At 44.3% G+C, this 12,898-nt stretch overlaps 1 protein-coding gene across 1 annotated transcript in view; it reads right to left on the reverse strand.

The window, feature by feature from the left end:
- Positions 1 to 12,898, reverse strand: part of LOC144607224 (zinc finger E-box-binding homeobox 1-like) — a 171,951-nt gene that overhangs the window by 22,907 nt on the left and 136,146 nt on the right. The window contains 1 exon segment of the mRNA XM_078423908.1: positions 9,130 to 9,238. Coding sequence (XP_078280034.1) covers positions 9,130 to 9,238 — 109 coding nt within the window.

The raw sequence follows: 12,898 nt of genomic DNA on the forward strand, positions 1-12,898 counted from the left end.
CTTGGACGGTTTTCATGGGACACAGCGTGCCAACAGAGATGGAAAACTCCAAATTTATTAAATAAATCTAAGACCAGGTACAAGATTTCAAAGGAGGTTAAAATTTAAGAACCTATCTTACACTCACTGTAATCTGCTCATCGTTATTCACTAAAATAGATACGGATAGACTAGGCTTATACTCGCTGGAATTTAGAAGACTGAGGGGGGATCTTATTGAAACATATAAAATTCTTAAGGGGTTGGAGAGGCTAGATGCGGGAAGATTGTTCCCGATGTTGGGGAAGTCCAGAACCAGGGGTCACAGCTTAAGGATAAGGGGGAAGTCTTTTAGGACCGAGATGAGAAAACATTTCTTCACACAGAGAGTGGTGAGTCTGTGGAATTCTCTGCCACAGAAGGTAATTGAGGCCAGTTCATTGTCATGTTTGTGCTTTGTTGTTCCAACCGAATTGAGTGTAACCTTGCGACTTGGTTGCGATCACAAGGAAGAATGCAAATGTTCTGATCTTCAGACCTGACGCAATTTAGTATTCTTTCCGTAACAGTGCAATAAAGGTGTAAGCAAAAGGGGCTGAACAGATGAAATATGCCAGGCTTTGGCACAGTACCCAAGAAGCTGTTGGAAATGTGTGCATTTCATCTTAGCTCTGGATATTTATCAGGATAAAGAAAAGTGTACTCGGTAAATTTATTCACTTATTTTCATTGAAATGTTATTTAGACTTTGAAACTCATTTATTCTTGCTTTTCAGGAAAGAAAGAAAATGCAGACGACCTGGGGCCTGAAGCGCAGATGCTCAATGATAGTTGTGCAGGTACAGATTAAGTCTTCATATGGGTACAGATTAAGTCTTTACATGGGATAAATAACCAACCTGATCTGTATGCGGTTGTTAATGACTTTGGACGCAAAAAGCTGGAGTAACTCAGCGGGTCAGACAGCATCTCTGGAGAAAAGGAATAGGTGATGTTTCGAGTCTGATAGTCTGAAAGACTGGATAGACTGGGCTTGTACTCGCTGGAATTTAGAAGACTGAGGGGGGATCTTATTGAAACATATAAAATTCTTAAGGGGTTGGATGCGGGAAGATTGTTCCCGATGTTGGGGAAGTCCAGAACCAGGGGTCACAGCTTAAGGATAAGGGGGACGTCTTTTAGGACCGAGATGAGAAAACATTTCTTCACACAGAGAGTGGTGAGTCTGTGGAATTCTCTGCCACAGAAGGTAGTTGAGGCCAGTTCATTGGCTATATTTAAGAGGGAGTTAGATGTGGCCCTTGTGGCTAAAGGGATCAGGGGGAATGGAGAGAAGGCAGGTACAGGTTACTGAGCTGGATGATCAGCCATGATCATATTGAATGGCGGTGCAGGCTCGAAGGGCCGAATGGCCTACTCCTCCACCTATTTTCTATGTTTCTATGTTTCTAAAACAGAGTAGCATGCTTATCTGAATCTTTCTGATAGACACTGCAGACTGGGTTGTTATGGTAAAATGAAAAAATATTGGAATAATAAAATTAAAATATCAAGATGAGAGGGGGGGGGGGGGGAGAGATTGAGTACATGGTTTGTACCAGAGTTACTTTCAAAGAATGAGCAAACAGATTAAGGAATGACTCAGCGGGACAGGCAGCATCTCTGGATAGAAGGAACGGGTGACGTTTCGGGTCGAGACCCTTCTTCAGGGTAAGAAGGGGGGTCTCGATCTGCAACGTCACCCATTCCTTCTATCCTGAGATGCCGCCTGTCCCTCTGAGTTACTCCAGCATTTTGTGTCTGTCTTCGGGTGTAAACCGGCATCTGCAGCTCCCTCGTACAGATTAAGGAATGAGGTGTAAAGATGCTGGATTCGTTCCATATAATGAGCAAATCACAGCAGAGTTTCAATGTTGTGCTTGGCTGGCAATTCTGGCACAGATGTGAACTCGAACGGGGTGGGAAACGGTGAGGTTGGTGTAACCCGCACTTCCAAACTGAAGTGGGCCGAAGAGCACATTTGTAGATGTGTCCAAAAATAAAAAGGCAGTAGTCATGGCAGTAGGATTTCAATTATCCTAACATTATGAAATGAGATCAGTGCAAGAGGTGATGTATAGGGCGGTCACGGTGGCGCAGCGGTAGATTTGCTGCCTTGCAGCGAATGCAGCGCCGGAGACTCAGGTTCGATCCTGACTACGGGCGCCATCTGTACGGAGATTGTACGTACGTTCTCCCCGTGACCTGCGTGGGTTTTCTCCGAGATCTTCGGTTTCCTCCCACACTCCAAAGACGTACAGGTATGTAGGTTAATTGGCTGGGTAAAATATAAAAATTGTCCCTAGTGTGTGTAGGACAGTGTTAGTGTGTGGGGATCGCTGGGCGGCGCGGACTCGGTGGGCCGAAGGGCCTGTTTCCGCGCTGTATCTCTATATCTAAATCTAAAAAAAAAGCGGGCATGGACTTTCAGAACTCTTTTAAAACCTGTTTCGATTGTATTCCTTCCAGGGAGGATGAAAGGAGAAATTATGAAAAATAATTGAGAATAATTAGGTTATGGAAGTCTCTATCTGAAGGAATGGTGGATGAAAAAACCCTTATCACATATAAAAAGGACTTGAATGTGCACTTGAAATAGCACAAGTTGGACTGCAGAGTTCGGACCAGAAGTTGAGATTCGACTGAGTAATACTTTTTTAACCAGCGCAGATTTGACGCACTGCATGGTTTCCTACCGCACCTGAAATTTGATGATTGATTCCGAAAAATGATGCCTGGTCCAATGTTCCTGACGTTTCTCTGCCCTACACGTTCGCCCATCTTTGAACAGGGAAGTTGATAAGGAGAAATTCTGATGAAATTTGCTTTCAAAAAGAAAATTTAAGATGTGTTTGACTTATACTGTTGAAAATAGGTACTTCGTGATGTCCTTGATCCCCAGAGATTCACTTTAATCATCAGTAATTCTTTGATGGATTGCAAATGAATGCAATTACTGGAAACTCCCACAGGTAATTCAGTCATCTGAGTGCATGATCAGTTTTGTCACCGGGGATATCTTCTAGGATGAATTATAAAAACAAAGACTTGATGGGCCGAATGGCCTAATTCTATTCCTATCACTTAATTGCACCTAAACTCGCACTTAAAATCCCTTGATCCTCACTTTGATTTTGATTTTGATTTTGACTCCTTGATCCACTACTTTGATTTTGATTTTGGCTCCTTGATCCTTACTTTGATTTTGATTATGACTCCTTGATCCTTACTTTGATTTTGATTATGACTCCTTGATCCTTACTTTGATTTTGATTATGACTCCATGATCCTTACTTTGATTTTGATTTTGATTTTGACTCCTTGATCCTTACTTTGATTTTGATTATGACTCCTTGATCCTTACTTTGATTTTGATTATGACTCCTTGATCCTTACTTTGATTTTGATTATGACTCCATGATCCTTACTTTGATTTTGATTTTGATTTTGACTCCTTGATCCTTACTTTGATTTTGATTTTGACTCCTTGATCCTTACATTGATTTTGGCCAAATTACAGCAAATAAACAGTGCAACTGAACAAATTACAGCCAGGTATATTACAGATAGCTCTTATAATAACCTCAGCTCACATATATGATTTTTTCTACGATGATATTTCTGGACAAATATGCAAGTTGGAAACAAGTATTTTGGCCAGCAATATCTCCTGGAAAAGCTCATTGCAACCTTGGTAGTGCAGACAATTTTTGATTAGTACGGGTGTCAGGCGTTGTGGGGAGGGGGGGAGGCAGGAGAATGGGGTTGAGAGGGAAAGATAGATCAGCCGTGATTGAATGGCAAAGTAGGCTTGATGGGCCGAATGGCCTTATTCTTCTCCTAGAACTTAACTAATGAACTTATGAACAACGAAACTGCCACAATCTTTGAATGCGAGTTAAACAAATCATCATGTGATTAACCCATGTGTTTTTGAAGATTCTGAGTCAGACACCGGAATATTTTCCATTCTCCAACAGCTCTGAAAAGAATGCATGTCTATGAATGCTTGATGGCTGGCCGCTGGAATGGGCTCAGTTCTAGAGACCCTTGATGGCGCACTTTGAAACATAACTTGGAATACTAAGGTAAAGCACATGATGCAGGTGCCAGTTAACAAATAACTGGATCATTTTGCATCTGCTGTCTGGTTTGATTCAAGTCAATAAGAAAATCTATACTACATGTTTCTTATTGCAAGTTTCTCATTGCATAAGATTGGAGTAGAGGTGGGGCTAAGTTGGAGATGAGATGCAAAGTGCAATACCACGGTATTGTTAAAAAAAGAACAGGGTGAATTCAATTGTTGTTGATCTTGACTGAAGATTCATCATCAACAGTGCAACCTTTCAAAGATTATCCTACAAAGAAGTATTTAATAACATAGCTTGTATTCCGAATAGCCGGTTTACAAAGAAGTATTGAATAAGAAAGCTTATGAGGATGAGATCTTATAGAGGTTATATAAAATCACGAGAGGAATAGATCGGGTAGATGCACAGAGTCTCTTGCCCAGAGCAGATGAATCGAGGACCAGAGGAGATTGCTTTCTTTTTATTGCCTCTCATTGTTGACTGTGGGTAATGTAATTTTGTCCAATAACATGTTTTTGGATGACAATAATGGCTATTCTATTCTATTCTTCTTCTAGGTTTAAGGTGAAGGGCAAAAGATTTAATAGGAATCTGAGGGGTAACGTTTTCACACAAAGGGTGGTGGGTGTATGGAACAAGCTGCCAGAGGAGGTAGTTGAGGCTGGGACTATCCCAACATTTAAGAAGCAATTAGACAGGTACATGGAAAGGACAGGTTTGGAGGGATATGGACCAAACGCAGGCAGGTGGGACTAGTGTAGATGGGACATGTTGGCTGGTGTGGGCAAGTTGGGCCGAAGGGCCTGTTACCACACTGTATCACTCTATGACTGTAAAGCATTTATTCCAAATAGTTAATTTACCTAGAAGCCAGGATATTTCTTGATATTTCATTTATTGCTCCTGTAAATTGGGAGTACCAACTGCAAACTGAATAATTATTTTGTGGAAGGCCTCCATTTGGTCAGCAAATCGTCTATTTTCCAGTTACCTGTTAATTCTCTGACTCACTCCCAGTCTAGTCACCCTGAGATTGGCCTCCGGCACTTTTTCCAACAAGTTCAAATGAACACAAGAACATTTCACCTTCACTCAACACCTTCGCTCAGTCCGCATTAACCAACCTGATCTCCCGGTGGCTGAGCACTGCAACGCCCCCTCCCACTCCGAGTCTGACCTTTCTGTCATGGGCCTCCTCCACTGCCATAGTGAGGCCCACCGCAAATTGGAGGAACAGCACCTCATATTTCGCTTGGGCAGCTTGCAGCCCAACGGTATGAACATTTGACTTCTCCAACTTTAGATAGTTCCTCTGTCCCTCTCTTCCCCTCCCCCTTTCCCAGTTCTCCCACTGTCTTCCTGTCTCCACCTATATCCTTTCTTTGGCCCGCTCCCCTGACATCAGTCTGAAGAAGGGTCTTGACCCGAAACGTCACCCATTTCTTCTCTCCAGGATGCTGCCTGACCTGCTGAGTTACTCCAGCATTTTGTGATACCTTCGATTTGTACCAGCATCTGCAGTTATTTTCCTACACATTCCACCAATACAATACAGGTGCTCCTCAGCTTCCGATGGGGTTCTGTTCCGAGAAACCCATCGGAAACCAAAAGTATTGTTAAGTCGAAATGCATTGTAATACACAAGATCACGTGGCCGGAAGCGTGCTGCGGCTCGCTACGGCTCGCTGCCGTTTGCACCATCGCAAAGTCGGACTATCGCAAGTCGAAACATCGTAAGCTGGGGAGCACCTGTATCGACACATGGACTTAAGAATATCAGATAGTCAACACTAGACTATCAGATAGAGTGGTGAAGATGCCAGGCAACTGAACCGTCCTACCACAACCAGAGAGCAGTCTGAACTACTATCTACCACATTGGTGACGGTTGGACTATCCTTGATTGGTCTTGACTGGCTTTATCTTGAACTAAAAGTTATTCCCTTATCATAGACAATAGACAATAGACAATAGGTGCAGGAGGAGGCCATTCGGCCCTTCGAGCCTGCACCGCCATTCAATGTGATCATGGCTGATCATTCTCAATCAGTACCCCGTTCCTGCTCATACCCCCATACCCCCTGACTCCCCATACCCCCTGACTCCGCTATCCTTAAGAGCTATCTCTAGCTCTCTCTTGAATGCATTCAGAGAATTGGCCTCCACTGCCCTCTGAGGCATGTATCTGTACACTGTTAGACAATAGACAATAGACAATAGGTGCAGGAGTAGGCCATTCGGCCTTTCGAGCCATCACCGCCATTCAATGTGATCATGGCTGATCATTCTCAATCAGTAACCCGTTCCTGCTTTCTCCCCATACCCCCTGACTCCGCTATCCTTAAGAGCTCTATCTAGCTCTCTCTTGAATGTATTCAGAGAATTGGCCTCCACTGCCCTCTGAGGCAGAGAATTCCACAAATTCACAACTCTCTGACTAAAAAAGTTTTTCCTCATCTCTGTTCTAAATGGCCTACCCCTTATTCTTAAACTGCTCTATCCTTCCTCAAATTTGGAGACCAAAACTGCACACAGTACTCCAAGTGCGGTCTCACTAGGGCCCTGTACAACTGCAGAAGGACCTCTTTGCTCCTAAACTCAACTCCTCTTGTTATGAAGGCCAAAATTAGTAGCTCAATTGTAATCATGTATTGTCTTTCTGCTGATTGGATAGCGTGCAGTAAAAACTTTTCATTGTACCTCGGTACACGTGACAATAAACTGAACTGAAACTGAAACACACAAAGGTGTTTTTCCCATGTGGAAATATTGAAGATTGAAGGGCGAAACTATTTTTTTTTACACAGAAGGTGGAGGGTGCCTGGAACACTTTGCTAGGGGAGGTATTAGACAGACACAATATTGTCATTAATAAGACTTTTCGATAGGCCTATGGATATGCAGGGAATGGAGGATTATGGATCATGATAATGGAGGAATATGGATGATTAGTTTATTTCATGGCAGATGAGATAGTATATTTTGGCATCAAGTTCAGCACAGACCTTGTGGGCCGAAGAGCCTGTCCCTCTGCTGTACTTTTGTTTATGTTTTATGTCACTCACATTTTTTATTACTACCATTTTTTTTTGCATCTGGAAATTTCAGATAATTTTTCTGCACTTCTCATTTACACCTCCTCCACTAATCTCTTTGCCACCTTGGTTCATTTTGTACTGTCAAAGGTTTCTCACTTCCTCTCCACCCTTTCTCTGCACCTTAGAACCGGTATTTTGTATATTTGTCCAGTATTGAAAATGCCATTACTGAAACAAAAAACTTATTTCTCACTACAAATATTGCCTGGTGTTTCCACCAATGTTTTATTTTCAGTGTTTCAATTTAAAAAAATTTTTTACCTGCAGTAATTTGCTTATTTTATATTGAACTTTAGTTGAAAACATAGATGCCGTACGTTTTTATTTAATGTTTGAAAGGATTTCACGAATAAGTACCTCGAAATACAGCTATTTGCGGCCAGTGAAAACTGTGGCGATTTTCCACATAGTCAAATTCCGCAAGCAAGAGAAACAGAATGGCCAATTAATCTATTTTTGGAAGCATTGTTTGACAGAGGAAAAGTTGGCCAAGCAATGACAGAACTTTCAACTCCATTTCAGTGCCACAGGACATTTCACAATCATGCAAACAATAAATAACATTCTGCATTCACGTATTGGTACAGTGAAGATAAGCTAACACAACACAGTTGATGATAGGGTTGCCAACTATCTCACTCCCAAATACGGGACAAGGTGACGTCACCGCTCCGCGCCCCACATAACCTCACCCAGCCAATGGCCACGTGCTCCCACTCCACCAATGGCGGCCGCCCGGGCCGGGAGGTGGGTTGCTACGCAACCTCCGTTCGGCAAACACACTCGGCCCAGCTCCCCGAACACACTCCGACAGCCTACACTGCCCCGGCCTACAGCGGCCCGCGGACCTCCAGCCTAATACGGGACAAGGGCGGACCCGTACCGGACAAACCAATTTAGCCCAAAATACGGGACGTCCCAGCTAATAGGGAACAGTTGGCAACCCTACTTGATGAATACACCTTGAGTTTGCTTTCGTTAAGTGGGAACATATGAAATGAATTAAACAGATTTCTGTGGAAATCGGTTATCAGTTTTATTTCGTGATAAACACTGGCAAAGGTCAGTTGCGTCAAATAGTCATAAGGTCATAAGTGATTGGAGCAGAATTAGGCCATTCGACCCATCAAGTCTACTCCACCATTCAATCACGGCTGATCTATCTCTCCCTCCTAACCCCATTCTCCTTCCTTCTCCCCATAACCCCTGACACCCATACTAATCAAGAATCTATCTAAAATATCCTTTGACATGGCCTCCACAGCCTTCTGTGGCAAAGTATTCCACAGATTCACCACCCTCTGACTAAAGAAGTTCCTCCTCATCCTCATACCTCTGTGCTGTACATTCTATGCAGTTGTACACCTTGGCACTTTTAACTTTGGCTGGGATGTAAAACAGAAGTATCTTATCCATAGACTCTCTGCTGTAATTGCGATTCTGTCATAAAATCTTAACCAACTGATTACTTTTCAGTCATTCCAACCAATGTCTGAGGAAGGGTCTCGACCCGAAACGTCACCCATTCCTTCTCTCCTGAGATGCTGCCTGACCCGCTGAGATACTCCAGCATTTTGTGATACCAGCCAACGTTCTAGTGAATTGTAAAAGTGCAAGAGAGAAAGTTGCAAGAAAGAAAAATAGTATGGTGGATTGGCTAAGGACATATTATTGTCCTGTTGGCTAAGGATATATTAAGGACCGAGCTGTAACAAATCTGAAAGAAAATAGGTAGCGATAGAAACATCGGTTAACTAAGTTCTAAACCGATTTATCACCCTTCTGAAGTTAGGGTGATTGAAGAGAGAACAACAAATCTGGCAAATGTGCTTGATATGAAATTGGAAGATTAAGAACATTTCACAATAAGACCCTACATTCACCTCAATACGAAGCGCAAAAAAACCAGATCAACTCACCACTGTGGATGCGTAGGTGCTCCTTTAAATGATGCTTGTACTTAAATGCTTTTCCACATTCAGTGCACTTGAACTTGCGGTTTCCGCTAGTCTGCGTCACAACATGGCGCTTTTTTAAAAACAAAATAAATCTTTTGTAAGCACACCTTGCATTTTCCAGAAAGATTACATTGCAGACAAATAAACAGCAGACTTGTCAAAAAATTCCTTTTGCTTGTTTTCAACAAAAGGTAAAAACTCAACGCAAAAAAAAGCAATCAACTTTCACACAACCTTTGGGCGGCACAGTGGCGCAGCGGTAGATTTGCTGCCTTACGGCGCCAGAGACCCGGGTTCGACCCTGACTGCGGGTGTATGACGTTTGTACGTTCTCCCCGTGACCTGCGTGGGTTTTCTCCAGGATCTTCCAGTTTCCTCCCACGCTCCAAAGACATACAGGTTTGTCTAGTTAACTTGGTTGGATATAATTGTAAATTGTACCTAGTGTGTGGCGGATAGTGCAAGTGTGCGGGGATCGCTGGTCAGCACGGATTTGGTGGGCCGAAGGGCCTGTTTCCGGGGCTGTATCTCTAAACGAAACTAAGCTTTCTTGATTAGTACGGGTGTCAGGGGTTATGGGGAGAAGGCAGCAGAATGGGGTTAGGAGGGAGAGATCGATCACCCATGATTGAATGGCAGAGCAGACTTGATGGGCCGAATGGCTCCTATCACTGATGAGCTTACGAACATGCCTCAAGGCTCATGAAAAATGTTAAATTATAAAGTGCCAAGGTTTTACTACTAACATGTCTTCAGCAAGGTGGAGGATCATCAGCAGTAACCATTTGAAAAGGAGGAGGGATTGAGGTTTTCTTAACCTAGCAGCAGTATGTAAAAGGGAGGCTAGCTCTGGCAGGAGTGGCTGTCTTGCGCTGGAAGAGCTGTTGTTGAGGTCAGGGTATGGGCTGAGGTGAGCGTCGGTTCAAAGGTTCAGGGTCTGAGTGATCCAGCACAAGTTGGCAAACTGGATCCAAACTTGGCTTGACAGAAGGTAGATAGAGGACGGTGGTAGAAGGCTGCCTTGGCCATTGGATGTCTGTGACTAGCGGGTGTCCCACAGGAGGCTGGGGCACTTGCTGTTTGTAATGTACGTCAGTGACTTGGACGTGGATGTGGGAAGCATGATCATTCAATTCGCGGATGACGAGAGAGATTGGTGGAGCGGTGAATGTGTGTAAGGTAGTCTTCGGCGGCAGAGAGATATCGATGCATTGGGCTGAAAAAATGGGAGATGGCGTTTAATCCAGACAAATGTGAGGTGATGCACTTTGACAACACTAACGAGGCTTGGACATACATCGTGTGAATACCCAGAGAGTATTGAGGCTTCTCATTGAGTAACAGAGGGACCTCCAAGTCCAAGTCCAAAGAACCTTGACGGTGTTCATACAGGTAGATAATGTAGTTAGGAAGGGGTGTGGGATACTGGGCATCATTAGTCAGGGAACTGAATACAGAAGCATGGAGGCTATGCACAAATGGACCTCAGCTGGAGTACGGCGTGCAGTTCTGGTCGCCATGCTGAAGAAATGGTACGACCAGGGGGGGGCAGTGCTGCCGGAGCTCACTGGAGCGCCCCTCCGGCTGGCACCTCTGTAAAAAAAGCCTAAATAAACAGCGGGGAATTTTAACCAGCTGGGAATTTACCAGCGGTCGCTCTGGCACCAGTGACAGCTCCGACACCTAAACAATTAGCACTGCAACACTGGGTATGATAGCACTGGAGGGGGTACAGTTGAGATTCATCTGGAGTTGCCTGGGTTGGAGCAGTTCAGTTGGAGGGAAGACTGGAGAAGGTAGGTCTATGCTCCCTGACGTGGCTGACATGTAGCATATGGCGGTGCTGTGTAAACTTCTGAAGGGTGTAGATAGGGCAGATTGCAGGAAACGTTTCCTCATATTAGAGGTAGATAAAGTAGAGGATATAGGTATAGGGTAGGGGGAAGAGGTTTCGTGAGAATATGAGGGTGGAGGTTCATTACTCAGAGAGTGATTGGGGCGGCACGGTGGCGCAGCGGTGGAGTTGCTGCCTTACAGCACCAGAGACCCAGGTTCGATCCCGACTACGGGCGCTGTCTGTACGAAGTTTGTACGTTCTCCCCGTGACCGCGTGGGTTTTCTCCGAGATCTTCGGTTTCCTCCCACACTCCAAAGGCGTACAGGTATAGAGGTAAACTGGCTTGGTGTTAGTGTAAAATTGTCCCGCGAGTGTGCCGGATGGTGTTAGTGTGCGGGGATCGCCAGTCGGTGTGGACTCAGTGGGCCGGAGGGCCTGTTTCTGAGCTGTTTCTCTAAACTAAACGTGTCGAGTACCTGGAATGAGAGAGTGGCTGGAGCTAGGTCGACGACAGCAGATAAATGTGTAAATGAGCAGTTAGACTGCTTAGATGTAAAGAGCTATAGACTAAAGTCTGGGCCTTTGGATTCCTATAGAAAGGTGCCCATTGACCTGTATAAGGATGGGTTGCACCCGAACTGGAGGGGAGCCAATATCCTGGCAGTCAGATAACCCAGTGCAACACGGTGGCTTAAATTAAATTGGCAGGGGGAGGGGGGGGCAAGACCGAATGCAAGACTGAGGCAGGTGGAAGGCTGAAAGTCGGTATGGATGGTGATGAAAGAAAGTTCAGTGGACAGACTAGGCAGGAGCAGGGCAAGGAGGAATTGAATTGCACTTATCTTGATACAATGGGCCTGACGGGTAATGTGGATGAAGTCAGGGTGTAGATTGGTATGTGTGACTGAGATGTTGTAGCCATGACTGAAACCTGGCGAAGAGAGGGACAGACCTGGAAGCTTAATGTTCCAGGGTACAGGTGCTACAGGAGAGATAGAGGTGTGGGGTAAAAGAGGAGGGGGTGCTTCTTTATGGATGAAGGAGAATGTCACAGCAGTAGTCCGACATATATCTGATGGTTCGTCCAGTGAAGTTATATGGATGGGGCTGAGAAATTAAATAGGGATGATCACCTGGTTGGGAGTGTACTACCAGCCCCCAATTAGTCAACTGGAATTAAAATATGCCAATAGATAGCAGGCAACTGCAAGACTAATAAGATTGTCATAGTTGGGGATTTTAACTTTCCCAATATGGACTGGGAATGTCATTGTACCAAAGGCTTAGACGGGGTGGAATTTGTCAAATGTGTTCAGGAAAGTTTCCACAGGCAATACGTAGAGGGCCCGACACGGGAGAGGGCAAAACTTGATCTACTCTTAGGAAATTGGGAGGGGCAAGTAACCAATGTGTTCATGGGCGAGTCGTTTTGGACCAGTGACCATTGGTCTATTAACTTTAAGATGGATAAAGGCAGGGTTCAAATTGTGAATTGGGGCAAGGCCAACTTTGATGGTTTGAGACAAGAACTTGCTCAAGTTGAGTGGGTAGCAAATGTTATCCCACTTTTTAAAGGATAGCTAATGTTATCCCACTTTTTAAGAAAGGAGGGAGAGAGAAAACAGGAAATTATAGACCAGTTAGTCTGACATCAGTGGTGGGGAAGATGCTGGAGTCAATTATAAAAGACGAATTTGCGGAGCATTTGGATAGCAATAACAGGATCGTTCCGAGTCAGCATGGAATTACGAAGGGGAAATCATGCTTGACTAATCTTCTAGAATTATTTGAGGCTGTAACTAGGAAAATGGACAGGGGAGAGCCGGTGGATGTGGATGTAGTGTACCTTGACTTTCAGAAAGCCTTTGACAAGGTCCCACATAGGAGATTAGT

Source organism: Rhinoraja longicauda, chromosome 2, assembly GCF_053455715.1.
Source record: "Rhinoraja longicauda isolate Sanriku21f chromosome 2, sRhiLon1.1, whole genome shotgun sequence".
NCBI classification, from domain to species: domain Eukaryota; kingdom Metazoa; phylum Chordata; class Chondrichthyes; order Rajiformes; family Arhynchobatidae; genus Rhinoraja; species Rhinoraja longicauda.